Source organism: Cryptotermes secundus, unplaced genomic scaffold (genome assembly GCF_002891405.2).
Source record: "Cryptotermes secundus unplaced genomic scaffold, Csec_1.0 scaffold277, whole genome shotgun sequence".
NCBI classification, from domain to species: domain Eukaryota; kingdom Metazoa; phylum Arthropoda; class Insecta; order Blattodea; family Kalotermitidae; genus Cryptotermes; species Cryptotermes secundus.
In genome coordinates this window covers 137,836-162,298 of record NW_019720164.1, presented here as the reverse complement: position 1 = coordinate 162,298, position 24,463 = coordinate 137,836, and the positions used below count along the sequence as shown (strand labels likewise).

Sequence of the window (24,463 nt, the reverse complement as noted above, 5' to 3'; positions counted from 1 at the left end):
TGGGATATATGAATTAGAGCTATATCTGGTAGTTTATTTCGAAATATGTAGCTTCATGGACGTAGAACTGTAATTTAGTCTTCGATCTGAAATAAAGTCTTTTCTAACTCAGTTTCACGACACGTAATTAACATACACCTGTATATGACTTGAGGTTCTCACAGCGGTGGTTATGAAGAGCTTTGTCTTCTGGGATATAACGCCCAAGCAGTCAGTTGGAAGGTCCGCTGACATTTCGGAGGAACGTGTGACCTCCATCTTCATGGTAGAAAAATAAACCAATTAAGAAATTAGTATGAGGCGGGTAGCAACGCTGGTTTCCTGATTGTCTTATCCTTCGACTTTGAAGATGAAGGCGACTTAGACTCCTGAACGTCGGATGACTTCCAACGGACTACACGGCGTTATATTGCAGAAGATAGAACACTTCAGCATACATGGATTTTCTGATTATGGTGGTCATAACAAAAAAGAACTCCGTGGCCTGTAGTCCGCAAGCGAACTATATCAACCGAACGAGCCCCGCGTGTAGGCGAAGTTAGTGCCAACTTTTGCGGATAGAGGGTGTCACGTGGTCAGAGCAACGGATCCCCACGGCCGTTAATCTCGGTTTTCTAGACCGAAGCCGCTACTTCCTTGAAGTAGCTCCTCAATTATCCTCACGAGGCTGAATGGACCCCGTTCCACACTCACTACTCAGAAAATTTGGTAGTGCCGGTAATCGAACCCGGGACATCTGGATCTGTAGGTAGGAACTCTGACCATTAGACCACAGAGTCGGTCCTAACCGTAGATAGTACCAACAGTAAAATATTCTAGTAATGTGAAATTACTTTTTTCAATATCATAGGTTAAACAGTTCCGTCCAGTGTGACTAGTAAAGATTTTTTTATTTCAGTGACTTGGACATCGATATTGAAGACAATGGAGACGGAACGTTCAGCATCTACTACACGGTGAAGGATGCAGGTGACTATACCCTGAGTGTGAAATTTGGTGGCCAACCGGTACCAGATGGCTTCTATACTTTCACGGTAAGTGCAATGAAAGTACGCTACTAAGCTCTTTGGTATTTTCCACACACGGATGCTCGTCAGTTTGTAAGAAGTTAAGTATTTCCACGCTCGGTCGGTAGAACTTCATGGGTAGCGTAAACACAATTTTTGACAAATCTTAAAAATATTGAATTTGCTGATTTCCCGTTTCGAATATGGGGGTAGCATGTTGTTAAGATATGTTGCAAACATTTTCCGTTGCTACAGGGCGTCAAGATGCAGATTTAGGAACTCAAAAAATGTATATAAATCGTCGCGAAAACCCAAAATCTGGAATGAAAGATGTATTTTTTTTTTGTTCGCTCTATAACCAGTCAGACAATTTTGACTGGAAAATGTTAGTGCTTATCATTCTCTTTTCAGCTTTTATATGTTTATTTTGACTTTACGTCGATCGTGGATTTTTTTTCTGCTTAGCTGTCACCGTTTATGCTTTCTTTTCTGTTATGAGAACAATACATCAATTACAAACTGGAAGTCGCACCTTCTCAAAACATCGGTGGCGCTGTCAGCAGTCTCTGGGAGCCACCCCCAGATCTAGACAAGGGCCGAACGGATCTTTAGGCTGATTTGAGTTTTGTGTTGATTCAGTAACGAATCGTCGAGTCACTAGTAAGGGGAAAGATTCTAGAGAGAAGGAAGTAGTCGTTTCGTTTTACTTGAAGACGAGGATCCTACTTCCGAAACGTCTTACTTCATTGTTATTCGAACAGTGGAACAATGTCCTACATAATTACTGTCAAGAGAAAAATTACGGCCTCTGAGATTCGACACTTTCATGTGATGTAATGTGCATCAGTAAATGACCGACGTTTCAGAAGCACTGTACTACTTCAATCTCGGCCAGACTAGCAGTGCCAGAATGATATCATTACTTTATGTCGTTATGACCCCTGTAATCACTGGACAGATCCTAATGTTCAAGGACAAAGGAGACCGGTAATTAGGGATATGAACTGAGCGATATTTCATATCTTGTAACTTAATTGGTTACAAGTGAAATTAGACAAGTATTCCATAATTAAACGGGGAAAGTAATTTTATTTTTAGAGCATGTACAAAAATGAACAAGAGTCGACATGTAGATGCTTCCGGTGGCCTTTGATGTTTTATATTCTTAAATGGAGTTTATGAAGCTTCTCAGAAATGCTTCATGTTTAAAGCAAGGTTACAGGTTGTTTGTCTCATTAGTATGTGTGTAGTTTATACGTAAAAGTAAAGGTATCCCTGTAACAGGCCATGGAGGCCCATAGGGTTGTGAGAGGTTGAGGCTCCCACATCGAGACAATCGGCTCACAGATGGCGGTGAGTTTGTCATCCTTACGTGCCGGCCTCCCTTTAGCCCCAGGAATATTCCTGGTACTCATTTCTGTTATAGGCTGAATCGACCCCAGGACCATAATTCGGCTGAAAGGATTAGGTCAATTGAAAGAAATCCACCTCATCGGGATTCGATACCACGACCTTCCGCCTTGTAGTATAGCGCATCAACCAACTACGCTACCGCGTGCCCACAGTTTATACGTACATAACGAAATATTAAAGAGGTCGTTAATGTCTGCGCGTAAAACGGGAGTTCCGATTGATACATTTGAACCGAATTAAGCCAATGAAGATATTGTTAAGCGTGTCATAAAGCCAATCTGATTTACGTTCATTAAGTGATGTGGGAGCCGGTCACGGTAGCCGAGCGGTCTAAGGCATGTACTGTCTTCGCTCGCTCGGAAGCCGGGATCTTGGGTTCGAATCCCACTCAGGGCATGGATGTTTGTGTGCGTTTTTCTGTGTTTGTCTACAGGTAGAGGCTTTGCGACGAGCTGATCACTCGCCCAAGGAGTCCTACCGTATGTGTAAGATCGAGAAAAACCCAAGTGAACGGAGTTCATGGAGGTAGGCCTAGGCCCACTGGGGCTGTAGTGCCAAGGGGAAAAAAAAAGTGATGAGGGAGAATAACTTGGGGACGGGTGGATTGATGGGTAAGACGAGGGTGTGCAGTGTGCCTCTGTAATACGTTCTACTTTTTACGTTAAGCATAAGAAGGAAGTAACCAACAGAATGTTCAGTGAAGTATTCTAAGTAGTCTGACATTTTTTATACGGCACATTCCTTTGTGAGTAATGTTAAAAGGACACGTTAATTCTCTTGGTTTTTCTGAGGCCGCTTTTTTCGCCTGGATTGGTTAGACATTGCTGAATCATAAATGCGATTCTTATTGTTGATTGGAAATTAAGAGGAGATTGAACTCGGGTAATGATTGCTACCATTCAGTCCAGAACCTTTTGTCTTCTCGTCTCCTGTCCCAAAACTATAATTTTGCCTATGGTTCTGTATGGGTGTGAAACTTGGTCTCTGACATTAAGGGAGGAACATAGACTGAAGGTGTTTGAGAACAAGGTGTTGAAGAGAATATTGGGATCAAAGAGAGATGAAGTGACAGGAGGTTGGAGAAAACTGCATAATGAGGAGCTTCATAACTTGTACTCTTCTCCAAGCATAATTAGAATGATGATATCAGGGAGGATGAGATGGGCAGGACATGTAGCATGAATTGGGGAGACGAGAAATGCATATAGGATATTAGTGGGAAAGGCAGAATGAAAGAGACCACTGGGAAGACCAAGGCGTAGGTGGGCGGACAATATTAAAATGGATCTTAGAGAGATAGGAAGGGATGGTATGGATTGGATTGATCTGGTTCAGGATAGGGACCAGTGGAGGGCTCTTGTGAACACGGTAATGAACCGTTGTGTTCCATAAAATGCTGGGAAATTCTGAGTAGCTGCATAATTGGCGGCTCCTCCAGAATGGCTCAGCTCCATGAGTAAGTATCGTTGATTAGTGAGAGGATTTGGAAGGAAATGATCTCAAAATTTATGTGGTGACGAAGCGGTTAGGACTCCGTTTTGCATTCTAGTTTGGTCCATCTTGAATTCATAACTTTGCCACAAAGTTCAGTAAAACAACTTGGTGAGATTACATGAAATTAAATGTGAAAAGAGAAGAGAAGCGTCTGCTTCAGTGTAGAACCTTAGAACTCCGCCTTGATTGCCAAGAAAAGTTTAATTTTATGGGCACAGTCGACTTTGCGCATGTTTCATACCGTCACCCAGATAAATTACACAGAGTGCATAACGCATAATATGTAAATATTGGATCGTATGCACTTCGCCTAATTTCATGAAGTTGCGTAAATTGATATTTGGAACGGAAGACGGGTACATAAATACCAAGAAACTTGTTACACTCGCTCACAATCTGACCACGTGTGTCCTTCATTCACGTGTTAACGGGTGGAGGGGACGCTGCCGAACCAGGGGTGGCCGTCTGATCACGACGCCACGCCCTGTACGCGTCCCTGCCAGATTCTTTGCGCATATAAGGAGGGGGCTGTAGACGTACTCTCTCACACCCTCTTTCTGTTCCCCCTTTTATTCTTTTGTTGTGTACCGACAAAATTAAGTCTGGAGTCGGATTGATTGTTGAGTAAGTAGTTTGTACGTAGTTGATGTTGGATCCGCGGAGGAAGAAGACAGTGCGTGGTGACCGGCAAGAGGATTAGATCTGATTGTCGTCAAGTAGCGCTGAAGTAAGTAAAAATGGGTGGACAGATTTCGGGTGTCGCATATAAATTGCACTTCCCCTACTCTGCAACACCTTGCTACCGCCCCCCCTCCTGTCAGCATGCTCACTTTAATGAATTAATTCATGAGCTCTGTTACAAATTCCTGGACCATACAACCGACATATATTTGATTATTTCAGTTTGTACAATAAAACGCCCCATGCGTTTGTTCCAAGGCCCCAAGTGTTTGTCTTTTGTTTTAGTTGATATTTCTTGTGTATTGATGATACAGGATTTGATGATCAGTTTTCATTTGATGAGACAGAAAAATCTCTATTGAGCCGATTCGGATATTAGAGCTAGGATGGGCTTTCCGAGCATTTAAGCTAACACGTAACGCCTCTCGTTAAACTTCGTCAGCACTGAAGATGTAGGTGATGTGTTCCTCCGAAACGTCAGCCTTTCTCCGAGCTCCACGACGTTAAAACTCCCAAGACCGCATTCTTTATAGTCAACCGCCGGGAGAACACGATCGTATTAATTTAATGTAGGGCGTCCGGATTTGTTGTATACGGCGTCAAGACCAGAGAGTGATCGTGAATGGTGGATATATACGGCGTCAAGACCAGAGAGTGATCGTGAATAGTGGATATATACGGCGTCAAGACCAGAGAGTGATCGTGAATAGCGGATACGGATTTCAAAGGAAGCTTTCTGTGCCTTTTTAAACTTCTCTGCCATTCGTCCTGGATCTAGGAAAACCACGAATCACATTAGGAGTAGCCAGTGACACAGCCGAGGTTCGAACCGGGCGCTTCCCGAATAGAAATTAACTCTGCACCAACCTGCTAGTGTTGAAGTCTCGAATCCGTTGTGTAGAAAGCTATATTCACAGAAACATGCTTATAATTTGCAAATCTGTTTTGTATCCGTGTGTTCTATCTGGAGATGATGCGTAAGTGGTGTTTCCTCCATTACCTGTTATCCGTGACTTTGTATTTCTGCTTATACGTTACATTGTTGGACTGGGGTTTCGGACGGTATTGCCGATTGTTGTGTAAACCTCCCTCCCCTTTGTATCTGAAGTGTGAGAAATTAAACTGGGAACAAGGACGCCACGGGCGATGTTACATAAACAAACAACACTTCACCAAGCTCTCAGTGATTGACGGGAGGTAAACGGAAATTGAAATATGATCCGCACAGTCGGCAAGGAGTCTGACGAGTCTGGCAACGTAACGAACATGTTTTGCCAAATTGAGGCTAGTAGCTAGCCCATGGCTGTGCAGAAGCAGATGCAAATAACGTCCTTCTGAACAACTGCATCTCTTTCACTTTTTTCTTTTCCTATTCTTCTTCTTTGCCAGTCCTACTGCATTTGTTTCATATCCGCATGTCTCATCGTTTCACTCTCATTCCGGAAATATATGGCCCTCATATGTTTATTATTATTATTATTATTTTGCTCTGACCTTACTGTGTCTTATTCGGAAACGATTATCGAAGCGTTGTCATTCTTTCCATGTGCCTCGCGGCAGCTACAAATTAAATTGAGAGATCTTAGAAACTTGAACCAAATTTTCACTCCACGGTATCATCACTAAATTACCCAGAGAAGGCGAGGCATAATGAAATAATTTATACGTATTTTCTTATGATATCACCGTTTGATAGTTACAGAGTTCAATTAAGTATGTAAATCAACGTAATCTGTCGTATGAAAGTTATTTGTTTTTATTGCTAGTGGGGTGGGACTAAGTCCCTTTTACTGCGGCCACTTCTGGCCTATTGTACCAGCCCCAGATGATAGGTGAGGGTGATTGTGGAGCAGTTGGTGGAATGAAGATTGGCAGGGGAAACCGAAGTACTAGGAGAAAACCTGCCCCAGCGCCACTTTGTCCACCACAAATCCCACTTGACCAGACCCGGGATCGAGCCCGGCCCGCCGCGGTGGGAAGCCAGCGACTAACCGCTTGAGCTATGGCGCGGTCCTAAGTATGAAAGTTACTCTATACTGCAGAGACAGATGCAGGGCGAGATAAACGTGATTTCATGCTTGACTGTCTAAATGTTACGATAATCACATGACTTATTAGGTGGGTGGACAATATTAAAATGGATCTTAGAGAGATGGGATGGCATGGATTGGATTGATCTGGCTCAGGTTAGGGACCGGTGCAGGGCTCTTGTGAACACGTTAATGAACCTTCAGGTTCCATAAAATGCTGGGAAGTTCTTGTGTAGCTGCACAGTTGGCGACTTCTCAGGAAGGGCTCAGCTCCATGAGTGAGCGACATGACTGTTGTTATGGTTTACAAACAGCAGAGCCAGTGGAGCAGTGAATGCTGCCTATGTGCCCCCTAAGTATCTTTGAACAGATTTTTTGCTAGCGGTTTCTGTTTTCATTAACTTTCTATCGGGGTTCTATTGATAGGTCAATGAGCTCGTGTCAAGAACGCGGACATGTACGTGTATTTATGTCCAGGCAAGATATGAAGCCGCACTGCCAGTGTTAGAATGCTCCAGGACCATGCACCCTTTATACCGCAGTTGTCAGGTCCGGGGATCGAATTTGTGTGCGATATCGTTCAGTTTTTTCTAGGTTTCCTTTAGATACGCCAGGCGAATATTGGGATAACCCCAGTATCTGTTCTTCCGCAGATTAATATGATCATACTGTTTTTAAAATATGCAAGGAAAAGTGTGGGGTCGTCAAGGAAAACCAGGCTATTAAGTATACTAGTCTACTTACAGGACCGCACAGTCCATCCTATTGCTAGCACAGACATCTCGCTCTATTCAGGCCCGAATTTGCGACCCAGTAATTCCATCTGCACAAAGCCTTGTTTTTCCTCAGAATGACTGAGATTTTATTCAGTCATTTTGTTCAGATGATAGGATGTGCCTTAGTATAGGCCACGCCATATTACACTTACTTCAGATTTTTATCCTGTTGACTACATAATATAGATATATAATTTATACAGCCTCTTAAAATAGTCAAAGAGAAAGAGAAATTAAAATAATCATGTTGATAAAATGGTGGTGATAATAATGAAAATCGTGGTTTAAATGAATTCGATTCCTGTGTTTCACTTAATATTCCTTTGTTTTAATTTTCTATATAATACAATAATTTGGGGAGATTTTTTGTTTTGTTTTCTGGAGCTCTTTACTTCGAGTCTTGGCCCTGAGGTCGGGTATCCTGAAATTTTCCTCAGGCACTACATCAAAATGCTAGGACGTTACCTAAAAATATGCTCTGACCTCTTATTAGTACTTGTGAATTTTTCATATGTAGTCACCCACCCATTACACGCTGTAGAAGCTTGACTTATGTAGATGAAAAAAAAAGTGTTAAGTAACCTAAGGCATGTTCAGTAATAGGCGTAAGGATACAGTTGCCGTTTTTGCCCCTGATTACTATATTTATGATTTGTGAGATACGTACGCGTCCGCGATAAAGTTTAGTGCGCATGGTTATTCGCTTTTTCCCACGAGTACTTTTTTTTTATGACATATTAGAGTTACTGACAGACATGACTTGTGTTTCAATTAAATTTTCGAGCAAACATTCTTCAGCTAAGATTTGAGGTTCTTGCGACGGTTACCGTGAAGATTACTGCCCTCTGGGGTGGGACGCTATGCAGTCTGCTAGATGTTCAATGACATTTCGGAGGTACGTACTGCCTAAATCTGCCCTGAAGATTGAGGCGGCACGTTCCTCCGTAACGTCGGTAAACATCTACAAAACTACACGGCACTACATTCCGGAAGATATTAATGTTCATTCTCCAATTACATCAGTTTCACGCAGCAAATCTCCCACTATTTCGACGTGTTAAACCGCAATTTGTTAATATGCAGAACACTGGACGCGTGATACAGGTAAAATAATAAAAAATGAAGCTATCCTTGGTTTAATTAAGTACCACTCAGTGAAGGCGTTTGGGGGAGTGGAGATATAGTACCACTATTCTTTACCTTGACACTAGGTTGAGGTGAGTGGTCAGTACACGCTCCTGCCGCTTTACCACCTGGGAAACAGCTCCCACTTCCCATCGGATATGAGATTGGGTGGACCCAAAAGTCGGTCTGGGCGTTATGGACAAGAGAAAAATCTCTTCCGGGAATCTAATCCTGTCTCCTCCGTCGTCCAGCCTAGTCGTTATACTGACTGACCAGACAGGATATATTGTTGCTATCTTCCATCCTGTTTAACTGGATAATGAGGGCCGCGCCATAGCTCAAGAGGTTAGTCGCTGGCTTCCCACCGCGGCGGCCCGGGTTCGATCCCGGGTCTGGTTAAGTGGGATTTGTGGTGGACAAAGTGGCGCTGGGGCAGGTTTCTCCGAGTACTTCGGTTTCCCCTTCCAATCTTCATTCCACCAATTGCTCCACAATCACTCGCACCTATCATCTGGGGCTGGTACAATAGGCCAGAAGTGGCCGCAGTACAAGGGACTTAGTCCCACCCTACTAGCAATAAAAAAAACTCGATAATTAAGAACCTCACTTCGGCCAAGTGAAGAATGGACACCGGTAGTAGGAATTCAACAGCTGACGTAGGAAGAGGACGTTTACTTTAATATTAATAATTGTTAGAATCGAATCTCTCGTTAAAGAATGCGAATGTATATAAGATTTTTAACCACCGTCCAGTGTAATTGATAAAAGTCGTGTTTTTAATTTTTCGTCCTTTACGGTCCCTGAAACGGGCCGTGAAAGCCCATATGGTTGTGAGACTTCGAGGCTCCCACATATTATCTAGACAATGAGAATCGTGTTAGAAACCTAGGAAAATATGAGTCTATGAAAAATGACGTAACGAGGAGAAAGCTTCTTAATTTGTACTTTTCATCAGCTAGTATGTGAGTCGGGATAGCGCAGTCGGTATAGCGACTGGCTAGTGGCTGGACGACCGAGGGGTCGGAGTTCAAGTCCGGGTGGGTTCAAGAATTTTCACTCCTCCATGTCGTCCAGACCGGCACTGGGATCCACCCAACCTCCTATTCAATGTGTGCCGGGGGCTGACCACTCACCTCTAGCTAGTGCCGAGGTGAAGAAAATGTGGATCTATGTATCGACTCCCCATACGCCTCCATGGTGGAGTGGTTAATTAGTTAGGCACAGGAAAACTTTAGCTTGCCTTACCTTACATGTTTCAGTGAAAATGACCATCTTCAGAAGGATATTATCAACACATACGGATTCTTCTATTGCCATGCCATAGATAATAATAACAAAGGTATCCCTGTAACAGGTCGTGGAGGCCCATAGGATTGTGAGATGTTGACGTTCCCACATTTTCTAGACAATCGGCTCACAGATGGCGGTAAGGTTTTCAACCTAAATATAAATATTATACCTTTTAACTAGTAAGAAGATGTACGTTGATTTGTTAAGACTCAAAAAATTATTTCAGTAAGTTTGTCTATAAAGTAGTAGTAATAACACGAACCAAATTAGTTCTAGATTAGAACATACGTGTATATTGTACTACTTTATAAACCGACTTATTGTAATAATTTTTAGGTGTTTCAACAAATCAATATAGATCTTAGTATTAGTTAAAATATATAGTATTTATATCTATGACAGGGTAATAGTAGTTTTCATGTGTTGATAATATCCTTCTGAAGATGGTCGTTTTGACCGAAACATGTAAAGGATGAACTAAAAATCCTACATACTGCTAGTGTGACAGACCTGGATGAACCAAGTTAAGAATGCAAATGTTATAGTAGATACAAGTAATTTGCTGTAATAAAGCTAAATGACTTTATTTGTTAGTGGAAATTCGGAACATACAGGCTCACTTACGTGCAGTTGGTGCTAATTCCCGCTTCGCAGAACGACATACCCAGTAAGTGGATTGTACAGCACTTATGGTCTCTAAATTCCGTCTCTCGTTTTGCAAAGAGCACTAAAAACGTGACTTTACGGTACGTCGCCCACGACGCCTAGGGAATGAACATAAACACAAGCCGAATGATTAGCCATTAAATTGTGGTTTTCTGTTCTCCGCAAGCCAGGTGGCATGGTTCGCGCGTAGTCTCTTTGCAACTGTGCATATGCGTTGTTACACTCTGCACATTGTGAACTAAATTTTCCATTTGTTGCATCCATTGCCTTAACATAATTACGAAATTCACTCTGTGAGCTGAGACCATGAGAATCTAATAGTTGCTTGCTTACACAATACATTTTGGCCGTTTTATGGAATTCAGTGTTTCATTTCCCTGCTCACTCGGGAGATTCTGAAGAGTTATGACGATGGTATATGACATTCGGGATTACTGAGTTTTTAGACTTTGTCCACCTTGCAGTATTCTAAAGAACAAAACGCTTCGGAAATTGAATCTGTTTCCGTCCTCATGTGAGGTGGTGGATGGAACCTACTCTATTGGGCCCGTTATGAAGAGCTAACGTCAATCACTGGACAACCTATGTCAGTATATGACTGCAACTATGTGAACATCTGAGATCAGGGTTTATCAATAAGAAATAACAGGAATAAGAACATATAGAACAGAGAGCAAATGGACGAAAGCCTTAACTACATTTTTTTCGCGTTTCTTTATTTCTTTAATGACGCCCTATCAGTTGCATAGGTTATAGGCATATAGCTTCGAGTGGTCGGGTGATTATGAATAACGATGAGGCGGAAGGAGGCCGTCGTGGAATTTTTTAAAGTACTTAACTAGCGTTTTTCTGGAGGTAATGTGGGAATTACGAAAACTCCTAAGGGCAGCCGGTGTCTTCAGAGTACTAAAGATTCAAGGAGGATAAGGTGGGGCAGGGGATGCAGCACGAATGGAAGGCGACAGCTTACATGGTTTTGATAGGGAAAACTGAAGGAAAGAGAACACTAGGAAAACCTACACGTAGGTGGGAGGTTAATATTAAATTTATCTTAGAGAGATAGGATGGGGTGATATGGACTGGATTGATCTGGTTCAAGATAGGGGCGGGTGGAGGGCTCATGTGAACACTGTGTGGTTACTCTACCCCCCTCCAAGTTTCTGTATTTACAAATGTGTTGCGACCCGTAACGTAGCTTAAGCAGTGAGACTGAATTTATCACTATAGGGCCTTTGGTTCAACCCAGAGCATTCCATGTGGGATTTGTAGTGGAAAAGGTGGCACCGGGCCAGGCTCTCTTGGTGCATGTCTTGTTTTTTTGAGTCGCTGTAGTCCTCCAGGTCGTCGCCTTTTTGGTGTGTGATGATGGATCCAATCAACCAGCACGTTGTCACGTTTTCCGTTCTTCCCACTTAGTCTTCCTGTCTTATTACATATGCAGTTGATAAGGCGTCATAAAATAAACCGAGGTTCGCTATAATGAGTTTATTAAAGGAATCATTAGTATGAAGCGATAAGACCCTAATTAAATTGACATGGTTATAATATGTGTGACGCTAGAAAGCTGCAACCTGACTGTCTTGGAAATGGTTTCCAACTTCAGAATAATGCTTGTGCTTACAGGTGGAAGGCCACCATACCAGACTACGAGCAATAAATTCTTTTGCTCAGAAATAATTTGACCTTCAGAAAGAAAGTGAACTAAGTTAAGGATTGCTCTAAAATACATATTTTTAATAGCCTAGCGATAAAGCACATGTTTTGATGCTTAATACTCATATTATATTTTAGCTAAGATGCGAGTTGTATTTTGGTTATTTTAGTGGAGTGTCGAGATCTTAGTGTGGTTGTTAGTGGAAGTTTGCTCTTGCATACTGCGTATTCATGCGAATAGATTGTATTGTATTGTATTGGAGAGGGTGGGTTTCCCCATGCACTTAGACCAACTGTTGGTCCATTGTGCATCACCCTATGATACTCTACCAGTCTCTATTCCCTACCGGTACTGGTGCGTGCCATCAGTCCCGACTCAGCCAGCGAGTTCGGCCTCTACTGGCTCAGCGGTATCTCGATGCTTCCCCCCATTTGGCTCAGTGGTCCCCTTGGGACATGAGGTTCTTTCACGTGCCGTAAAGCTACGACGCGGGACCCACGGCTTAAAGTCCCTCCCGGAGGACTTGTTCCCCGAATTTTTCCGCCCTTAAAAATTCCACGACCTCCGCCGTGTTTGAACGTCACCCCTAGACTACGGAGGCCGCTATGCGAATAGATGATACCCATGAGTTTTGAAAAAATACAAGTAGGCTTATGAGATCACCCTATTGTCTGTGTCCACATTCCAAACTTTTGAATTCCTGATCCAATATATATTAAACTTGGTATTCATATCATGGCACCGAAGCCAATCTCAACGGCAAGTTTCATCCTTTCATCAGTAATACCAACATTACAACTTTTAAAATTGCGGAGACAAAACCATAATATTCCTTCAACATATATACCAGTCTTCTTGAAACTTGGTATATTACCACGCCATATGAAGCCATCGAGTTGGTGCACTTCATAAATCCGGCCGGTCACTAATAACAACACGGTAGCCTCTCAAATTGTTGACGCAATAAGCTTAATATTACTTGAATACCTGAACGAATTGTCATGAGACTTGGTATGTATATCATGCCACTTGAGACAATCTCACAGGCATACTGCATAAGTCCCTCGCATCCGTAATACCAACATTACAGATTGTCGTATTGTTTTTTTGACTCCATTTCACATTCACGTTAACTAATCTAACTCCATGGAGCTGAGCCCTTCTTGAGAAGCCGCCAGTCGCGCAGCTACTCAGGAACTTCCCAGCATTTTATGGAACCCGAAGGTTCATTACCGTGTTCACAGGAGCCCTCCACCCGTCCCTATCTTGAACCAGATCAATCCAATCCGTGCCACCCCATCCTATCTCTCTAAGATCAATTTAATATTAACCTCCCGCCTACGTGTAGATCTTCCTAGTATTCTCGTTCCTTCAGTTTTTCCTATCAAAACCATGTACGCTGTCGCCTTCAATTCGTGCTGCATCCCCTGTCCACCTCATCCTCCTTCACTTGATCATTCTTATTACACTTGGAGAAGAGTAAAAGTTATGAAGCTCCTCATTATGCAGTTTTCTCTAACCTCCTATCAGTTCATCTCTCTTCGGTCCAAATATTCTCCTCAACACCCTGTTCTCAAACACCCTCAGTCTGTGTTCCACGTTAATGCCAGAGACCAAGTTTCACACCAGTACAGAACCACAGGCAAAATTATAGTTTTGTGTATTCTAACTTTAACGTCTTTAGACAGCAAACGAGAAGATACAAGGTTCTGGACTGAACGGTAGCAAGCATTGCCCGAATTAAATCTGTGAGCTATCTTTATGTTATGATTTTGCCCTGCGTTATGGTGACGAGACATCAACATATGCTTAGTTTTATCTGTATTTACTTCTAGACCAATCCGCCTTATTAGCATCAGTTTTAAGTTTCTGAAATTTGCACTATGGTATCTATTTAAGCTCCCAATAGATTTACGTTATCGGCGTAGACCAGCAGCTGATGTGTCCCATTTACTTTCTGCCCCACCTGGCTTTTCTAGGAGCCGGGTTAGTGTAGTCGGTATAGCGACTAGCTAGGAGCCAGACGACCGAGGGGTCAGAGTTCGAGTCCTGGTAGGGTCAAGAACTTTCTTCACGTCGTCCAAACCGACTTTTGGGGTCCACCCAACCTCGTATCAAATGGGTACCGGGGGCTTTCCCCAGGGGGTAAAACGGCCGGGGCGTGAAGCTGACCACTCGCCTCCAGCTAGTACCGAGGTCAAGAAAATACAGATCTGTACATCCACTTCCCCATACTCCTTCATGACGGAGTGCATAACTAATTAAGCAGAGGGACAACTTTACCTTTTACCTGGTTTTTCTGGACCTTCCTAGTGGCATATTCTAAAGCAAAGTTGAAAAGCAGTGGCGATAAAGCATATCCTTGTTTTAGACCATTCTGGATAGAAAAATTATCGGACAGGTGTTTACCTTTGCGGTCTTTATATTTCATTTAAACACGCTTTAATCAGCCTAACTAATTCCATGGATATACTGTCTTCTTTTTGCTTGTATCAGATAATCAGATTTCACTGAAAGTAGGCGATTAGTTCATAGAAATTGTTTTTCCATTTCGCATTCAGACTCGTCGAGGACCGACCGATCGAAGCTAGATTTAGTTGGTGTTGCAACATAAAATAGTTGCATTCTTGCGAACAGTTAAAATATACTTCTTTTGGCTTATTTTGGACTTCACCCATCGTCCGGCATATAAAAAAGACAAAAAAACCACAACGTTTCGGAGACTGGATCTGTCTCCGCCTTCAGGTATATAGGGAAGGTTTAACCTACTCCCTATACACCTGAAGACGGAGACAGATCAAAAATAAGCCAAAAGAAGTACAGTATACACCATCGTCAGAATCCTTTCAAGTTAAAATATATTTTATACATTTAGTTTCATGTTACCCAAAACTTCACTAGCTTAAGCACTTATTGCCATATGTTAGTTTTCCTCTCTGAAGTTTTGCATGTGTTTGTCTGCTCTCCAGATATTGTTTTTGAATATCAATTCTGTAGGTAGTACAGGTGAACAGAGGGAACCTATAGATTAATATGAAATTTATCCGCTGTTCTAGAATAATAGAGCAGTATGGACGTAAGGCATGATGACAAATTACGGAGATCAAGGGCCAGTTGTAATCGTCAGACGAAATGTAAAGGGGTATGAAAATAGTGGGCACAGTTATAAGACAGTTCTAATGAGAGGACAGAAGAAAGTGGAGGACAGACAGTAGTGGTTGATGATATAGGCATATTCAGTTGTAACAAATAATACAACATGATAGTGGCAGTCATTGCTTGCAATAGTCGGCACAGAATTAATTGAGTTTAAGTCATTCGTCTCTTTCTGTGCGAGTTACTCAGGAATAGATCGTACTTGGTAAATGCTGACATCTAGCGTTTTCAAGCTGTTCTGCTAGAAATAAATTTAGAATTGTTGGCCTCGACTGAATTTTATAGTCCAGTTGTGGATGGCGATCAGAAGCGAATGTGAGAGCATGTATGCGCATGCCCATATTTAAACTTCAGTTATAAATGTTTCTATTCCTGTTAGTGTACACAACCCACCACCGCTGTCGCTGGCGTCACCTCTGTCACATAGCCCATGTGAATATTCGGAACTTCTTAGGTGTGTGTGTGTGTGTAAATTGCACCAATGAAGGCATTACAGAGAGGACGCTTTCGTTTATCCTCATCAACCGAAACCGACTGCATTTAGCTTTGGGGCCCATATGAATATTTTCTGCGGAATTTCATTTAAGCTCGTATGAATCTATGAATCTTATTGTACATAAAACTAAAATAGGATTTGATCTTTTTTTTTCTCCAAATTGTTTGCCGTACAGATTCTCGATGAAATGAATTACAAACCTAATTAAATTATTCAGGATTTATTGGGAACTTGTATTTTCGGTGCAGTGCAAAATTAGCGAAGCATAAGAGAAACAATTTAGTACCACATTTTGTCACGTAAGAGGCGTTCTTTAGGAATTACTTTTTTTATTTTATCGTTCGGTGTTCTAAAAAGCAGGAGAACACAACATTCCGGAAACTGGATCTGTTTCCGTCCTCAGATGAGGGGGTGGGAGACACCTGCTCTTTCTAAGGGACCCAGCAGAGTAAGCCCCCCCCCCCAAATCTGAGGACGGAAGCAATCCAATTTCCGAAATGTTGCATTCTCTAGTATTTTAGAATACCGGACGATGGACAAAGTCCAAAAACCAAATAATTCCGAGTGTTATACCAGTACGCTGAAGCACGCCGTAGTGTAGTTGGTTGAGGTCGCGTGTTCGAGTCCAGATGAGGTGGATTTTTTTTTTTCAATTTACGTAATCCTTCCAGCCGCACTGTGGTCCTGGTGTCGACTCAGCCTCTAATAGAAATGAATACCAGGAATCTTCCTGGAGGGTAAAGGGCCCCCGTGCGGCGCGTAAGGCTGACAACCTTACTGCCATCTGTGAGCCGATTGTCTAGAGAAAATGTGGGTGCCTCGACGTCTTACAGCCCTGTGGGCCTTCACGGCCTGTTACAGGGATAGCTTTATACTAACACACCATCGTGACAGCCCCTTACACTCTACGTGTTCTTTACCTTTGTCATTGTTCTTTTGAGTGGGTTGATTACTTCGACTTCGTTAATTATTAGTAATGCTAAGTGTTTGCAGTTTGATATCCGTACTGTTGATTAACTTTGCAGTAAATTAGAATCAAGACCAAGCAAGTATAAAAGACCGCGGAGATCACATATGGAAAACATGTGTAAGCTTACCTAAAATTGAAAGACATCTGTTTACTCTGATTTGATCGTTGTTTTTGTTACGTATTGCAATAACAGCCATGTGTCAATAGTTCTAATTCTCAAAACCTAAACAAGATCTAGCGGAACCAAATAAGTCGATACTTTGAAACTATAAAGACTAAAAATAACGGCGGGTGAACAAAGTTGTTTCGAAGAAGTATTCAGTGTAATGCAGTTAAGTAAGAATTATGAATCTTGAAGGAATGCATCCTGTTGTGTGTTTGTACTATATAAATTTCTGTAATAATTCCTGTCAAACACAACAATTGTGTAAATAACTCACACTCTGTTGTGTTATATAATTGAGTTTTATTGGTCTAGACCAGTGTTCCGCAACCTTTTTCTACTCGCGGCACACCGTGAAGTATCCATGACTCAACACGGCACACCAAAATGTGATTCCCCTCAGAAACGCATGATATCAGACAATTAATACATTTATAAATACGTAACGTGATCAACTTATTACTATAATATTATTATATTGTTATTTTATTATCATTAAACAGAAATCGACTCGTGCGTTTATTAACAATTAATGAACTTTAATTCACTGTAGAGTGCAGAAAATACACTTCTATTACTATTAAAGTAAATATAGTAATTTACTCATACCTTCAATGTGATACTTGCGCCTGATCCGTGGTGGAATCGTTGACAACGCAAGTCTCATTTCTTCATCGATGGATTTGAGCCGCTCCCACTTTGATGTCTTAATTTCAGTTAACGTCGAGAAGCCCAGTTCACACAAATATGTAGTTGAAAATTGCAATAACACATTAACTGCCATCTCGGAGATAGCCTGGTATCCACTCCTTATTGCCAACCAAAACGTATCCAAAGGCTCTTCGAAAAGTTTTAAATTCAATGTTCTGTCTGCTTTTAAATCTGCGAGTTCCTCTTGTATATTAATCGGAAGATGTTCTGAATTCACAACAAATGGATCACGAATCCAATCGAAATCTTGTACACTCTCTCCAAAATACTTATTGAATTTCTGCTGCAGCATTTCTAAATGTTCTTTAATTGTGTCCATCACCACTTTATTGCCGTCAGCAAGTGGCCATACAGTCGGGGACATCTCAAACGACCCATCTGTAATTCTCTAACTAGCAACCAAAATTTGCGAACTAGTTCAGAGCACAGCTATGATAGAACTGAAACAATTGTAAAACGCGGGATCGTTACTCTTCAAACGGAACAAGTGACACTATACCGACTAAGTTTTGAAATATTTATAATTTTAAATGAAGTCCAACAATCGGTGGATGCATCGTTACAGGAAGAAAGTCATAAAGTTGAAGAAGCTCTAACTTCTAACAAACAGGGACAAATACCAAGACAGCGTTATAAAAGACAGGAAAATTACAGGGATTACCCTGCAGTTTTAAGGAAAAGCACGTACACAGAACATGCGGCGTGCATATCAAAGAAGCTGCCTAGATGCGAGTAAAATAAAAATAAATCAATAATAATGAAAACTATGATATAACAACTGTGGGTAAATAATTTACGTTTAATTTCTTAGAATACAACGGTACTGTACATAAAAACTCACAGCATGTAATAAAGAATAAACAAGCATCATCTTATTTTATCAGTGCAGTGGCTGAGAATAAGATACAAGCATATGAAACATGGTAACTGGGATAAAATAAAACGAATAAAATTCGACAATTAATTTCTTACAATAGGTAAAAGTTCGCGTCACACCTTTCACCCTGTGACGGCACAACGGTTGCGGAACACTGGTCTACAATACTGTGTAACACACTGAGATAAGTGTAGTGTAGTTCAGTGATAAAAGACTTGTTAATTTTATTGTCTGAGGATGGCTCTATGAGCTGAAACATATAGCGACACCGTATTCTAGATCAGTTAAACTCAGTTATACACAACAGAATGTGAGTTATTTGGTGAATTGATGTGTCTTACAAGAATAATCAGAGAAACTTATTAAGATCTATGAACACTCTAATTTATGATTCGGAAGGATTGGTACGTAATAGGTACCATCCATCATGGTGTGCGATTTATTTGTAACGCGTGACCTTTCGTATTCCACAGATCGCAAAGTCTTATTGGCTGTTGACCTTACACCAAAGTATTTACCCGTCTTCATGTTATTTTAGATGTTCCGAGAATTTCTTCTCGAAATTCCGTCGTACACAACTTGTTTTCCACACAGCAGATGACGCAGGTATTGCATTTCACAACTTCACACGGTCGTCATGTTAATACTGTTGAAGGTAGGAGGTTAAAACTGAAATAGATGGAAAATGTCTAGGTTATCACTCCATAAATTCTGGTAGATGGCTAGAGGATTTATACCCTAGGATGGAGACAGTAGGTTCCTCTCAAACGTTGGTCTGTGTTTACCGTTCTGCAGGCTGTCTCATACGAAAAGACCTCAAGCTTAATACTTACTGCTTCGAGAGTCTCAAAGCTTATATAAAATGGAAAGATTTCAAATGGCATACTATTAACGAGGTTAACGAAAGTCGACCTATAGTGTCTAAATAGTTACAGCCTACTGGTAGATGTTGTTAAATAAGGGAATTTGTGGGGGCAGACAGTTCACTGTTAGGGTTCCGGGAAAGTATTTTCCAGCGGAATCCTAAAATAAAATATCACGAATGGACGTGTGGACCCCCTGTAGGACATGGGCTCGGTTATTCCCCCACTGGTGCATGGGTCAATTAGAAATTTTGATCTAAAGTGGCCCTCAGAAGCATGCAAAATGCAACATCGATTCTGCTGAAATTCATGGTAGCTGTAGGTTACGTTAGGTCGCGGTTCCGATGAGGTCATTGGATTTTTCAATTGACTTAATCCTTCCAGCCGCACTATGGCCCTGGGATCTAGTCAGCCTCTAACAGAAATGAGCACCAAGGTACTTCCTGGGGGTAAAGAGCGGCCGGCGCATAAGGCTGACCTCACCGCCATCTCTGAGCCGTTTGTTTAGAAAATGTAGGAGCCTCGACGTCTCACAACCCTGTTGGCTTCTGCGACCTTTTACGGAGATAGTTTTACCTTTACTTTTTAATTCCTTACAACTCACCTACATCTAGTGCCGAGGTCAAGAATGGTGGAGCTATACTTCTGCTTCCCCATATGTCGTCATGTCATAGTGTTTAACTAATTAAGCACAGGGACGACTCCCTTTTTTACCTTTTATTATTAAATACAAATACGGCGACGCGCGAAGTTTTGAGGTAGGGCCAACACTAACGTAATTCAATTGTAATATTTTTTTAATTGTCCAACCTTGTTTCGTATATTTTGTACTGTAAGACAGCAACTTGGCAACTCATGAAATCAGCTTAGACTCATAATTCTGTATTTCAGCATCTCGTTGCAACTGTTCAACTTAACGTCCGTTATTTACCGTCCGTCACTATTGCAACACTTTTTTTATTCACTACTTAATTTAAATTTACACATTGACACTACATGTTTCGGCCTCAACCGACCACCTTCAGGTGTCTTAATATGTTACAAATATTTTATTGAATTATGTTAAAACGGCTACACTGTCTTAGTCCGTGTTAAAATCACACGCTGTAGTCCTCTTTTCAAGGTAAAACCAGATAAAATCCTTTAACATTTCTATTATACCCACGTTATTTTGGTGCATTTTATTTCACCTCAGACGGGGTGTCATCCATTGTTCATAAATGTGTGTATGTCCAGGGTGTTTTGTTTCGGCAGCTTGCCCCTCACGTTCGTAGCCTACTTTTCAGTTATGACTGTCATATGCCCCTGGTTTGCGCGTTTCCTCCACAGCGTGTGGTGTTGTTTTTACTTGTGCCTGCAAAAACACCCTGGACAGACATACATTTATGAACAATGGATGACACCCCGTGTGAGGTGAAATAATATGCACCAAAATAACGTGGGTATAATAGAAATGTTAAAGGATTTTATCTGGTTTTACCTTGAAAAGAGGACTACAGCGTGTGATTTTAACACGGACTAAGACAGTGTAGCCGTTTTAACATAATTCAATAAAATATTTGTAACATATTAAGACACCTGAAGGTGGTCGGTTGAGGCCGAAACATGTAGTATCAAAGTGTAAATTAAAATTAAGTATGAAGAAAGCAGTCTTCTGGGATTTGGCACCGTGTATATGTGGTGTTAACCGACGTTTCGGAGGAACGTATCCCTCCATCTTCAGGGTAGAAGAAAAAAATATATAAGAAATCTGCAAGCGAAGAGACCGCGAGAACCGGTAAAAGCAGTCTGCTTTCTTCATAGTCACCGCCGTGAAAGCCTCAAATCTTACATAAAATTAAGTAGTGAATAAAAAAGTGTTGCAATATTGACGGACGGTAAATAACGGACGTTAAGTTATACTCATAAGTTTGATGGTAGTAACATTTTAGCTTCTAGTAGTTCATTCATTCATTCATTCATTCATTCATTCATTCATCCAGCCAGCCATCCATCCATCCATCCATCCATCCATCCATCCAGCCAGCCATCCATGGCTCTACAGCCCTTTGTTGGGCCCTGGCCTCTCCTTCAGTTTCGATTTTTTGTACACAAAACGTAATACTGTTTGGACGAATGATCAGCCCGTCGCAAGGCCGTTGCCTGCAGACAGGACAACACAAACAATAAACGCACACATAGACATCCGTGCCTCGAGTGGGAACCCTATCCCAGGGTTCGAGCGAGCGAAGGCGGTTCGTGCCTTAGGTCGTGCGGCCACTGTTGTCGGCTTCTAGTAGTTAGAGCTGTGAAATAAACGTACCAGCATAGTACCAGCATATACTCCGTGACTTCTTCTAAAATTGAAAATTGAAAACTATGTAACGATGCAGATTTTCCGAGTTACATCTGACACTGCTGAGTATTCACAATTTGTACTGGAAGATATATTGTACAGGGATCGATTACGTATTTGTGTAATTATTATGTTTCATGTTTTGGTAGGTTGCATATAGAAATTGAAGCATTTGAACTGTAGTAGACGCCAGAACGTCTTTTAATTTGCTTCTTGTTCTGAAATGGATGTGCAAACATAATTCTATCAGATGCACGTAGAAACAAAATAGCTTGGCCCCCGATTAACTCTAGCTAGATGGATGGTTGTCTAAACTTGCGTATATAACTGGACAGTATGTCAGTATGTCGGAACAGACTGTTTCATAATGGGACGGGATAGCAGATGTTCTGTTAGTGGTTCTTGTCCCCCTCGGAGTTGGTTTACTTCTTGTACAGTTTCCAAAACGCGGCAGCTGTAAAGTATGAATGTTTTTCTCCGTCTTTCAAGTGACTGACAGCTGACATTTCAGTGGTCTTCTAGAAATTGACTCTAGCATAGATATGGGCTTCTGTGATTTATGCACACACAAGGAGCTCGTAAGATATTCTTTTGTGTGTGTGTGTGTGTGTGTGTGTGTGTGTGTGTGGGAGGGGGGGAGGTACGGGTCTGGCAGAACAATGTTGAACCGAGGTACTGGACACGACTGATGGGTTCAGTACGAGCAGATTACCTCAGACACTGACACATCTAACACTTATTTGGGATTTATCCCGTTCGAAACAATGTGTGCACAAAAACCTTTATTATTTCAATAAATATTTTTAGAATGGTGAAATTAAGGGCGATTAGTTGGGCGAAACATGTAGCATGCATGCGGAATTAAATGCATAGCGAAGTTTGGCTGGAAAATATCAGTCTAAAAACACTTCCAGAGCTAGACGTAGATTTGATGATGATATTAAACTGTGTATTAGGAAAATAGGATGGTGAAAGTTGAATTTAAGGAGCCTGGATAGCGCAATCTGTATAGTGACTGGCTGCGGGTTGGATGACCAAGGGATCGGAGTTCGAGCCCCGTAGGGTCAATATATTTTTCCTCTTCACGCCGTTTTTGGGCCCACCCAAGCTTCCTGCCCAGTTAGTACTATGGCCTCTTTCCCTGGGGTAAGGCAACGAGGGCGTGAAGCTGACCACTCATCTTCATCTAGTGCCGATGCAAAGTATACGTGGATCTATACATCCGTTCCCCCATACACCTTCATGGCGTAGTGCGTAATTAGTTAAATGCAGGGACATTTTACCTTTTTTAAAGTTGAGATGGATTGATCCAACACAGGATATCGCTGGCGATAGGATTTCTTTTGTGTTAGGACGGACATAGGACCCAGCCTCCGAAACGATGCACATATTTTTTGATCCAGAATGTGGACAGTGTCCGAAGAAAATCGTTTAACCCTTTAAAGACTGAACGAGAAAAATAGAAGATAAAGTGTGTGTGGGATGAATATGCTCACCAGTAATATGTGAAGCAATGCATTATCTAATCTTTGTATATAAACTCCGTGGCTTTTAGTCCGCAAGCGAACTATACCGACCGAGCTACCGCCGCTTGTCGGTGAAGTTAGTGCCAACTTTGGCGGATAGAGGGTGTCGCGTGGTCAGCGCAACGGATTCCCACGGCCGTTAATCTCGGTTTTCTAGACCGGAATCTTTATTTATGTCAAACAAAATAACAAATAATGCAGCATGAGCCGACGCCTGTCATCAGTAATTATTCTCTGCGTGGAGAGAGCAGTAAGTTCCATTTAGTAGTTTGGGTCAGTTTGTCGAAAACAGCAGGTCATATACACAGAACGTGCTTCCTGTTACCTTAAACTTCGCCTTTAATCTAAATGTATTGTTAGGTAAAGTTATCCTCCCATGTGTCTTCATGTCGTAGTGCGTAATTAGTTACGCATGGGAACAAATTTAGCCATTTACCTTTCTTTTTTAATTCGCTTAGTGGGGGGTGGAGTCCAACTGGGTCCAATCGGCACAGCGGCCACTGATTGGCCTATTGTAGCCTGCCCAGGGTGTTTATGATGATGGAGAATTTGGTGGAATGAAGATTGGCAAGGGAAACCGAAGTACTGGGAGAAAACCCGCCCCAGCGTCACTTTGACCACCACAAATCCCACTTGACCAGACCCGGGATCGAACCCGGGCCGCCGCGGTGGGGAACCAGTGACTAACCGCTTGACCTGTGGCGCGGCCTGACATTTACCCTTACAAGCACTGCTCACATACTGTTCGTCTATACATATTTACAACTAGAAGATCCCTCTGAACGCAATGTACGAAACAAAAATTCACAATGAACCTCCTCCCAGAACTCACCCAAAAACTCGGTGTATAGCCATTACACTTATCTTTCGATATGCAGTTGACCCCTACTAAGTTAGGCGCTGGGATAACGTAATCGATATAGCGACTAGCTACGGGCTGGACAGCCAAGGTATCGGAGTTCGAGTCCCGGTGGGAGCAAGAATTTTCACTTCTCCATGTCGTCCAGACCGGCCCTGGGGTCCACCCAGCCTCCTATCCAATGAGCACAGTGGGCTCTTTCCCTGGGGGTAAAGCGGCCGGGGCGTGAAGCTGTCCACTTACCTCTAACTAGTGCTTAGATCAAGACAATGTGGCTCTATACATCACTCCCCCATACGCCTTCATGGCGTAGTGCTTAATTAGTTAAGCACAGGAACAACAACCATTATTCCTAAGCGTGTGAAGCTTTG

General features: G+C 41.9%; 1 protein-coding gene across 4 annotated transcripts in view; it reads left to right on the top strand.

Moving 5' to 3' along the window:
• The window catches only part of LOC111867150 (filamin-A), a 308,902-nt gene that overhangs the window by 170,541 nt on the left and 113,898 nt on the right, over positions 1-24,463 (top strand). For all 4 annotated transcript variants that reach the window (XM_023856756.1, XM_023856738.1, XM_023856746.1 and 1 more), the window contains one exon: positions 899-1,034. In XM_023856756.1, the coding sequence (XP_023712524.1) occupies positions 899-1,034 (136 nt within the window). The remainder of the gene's footprint in view (positions 1-898; positions 1,035-24,463) is intronic.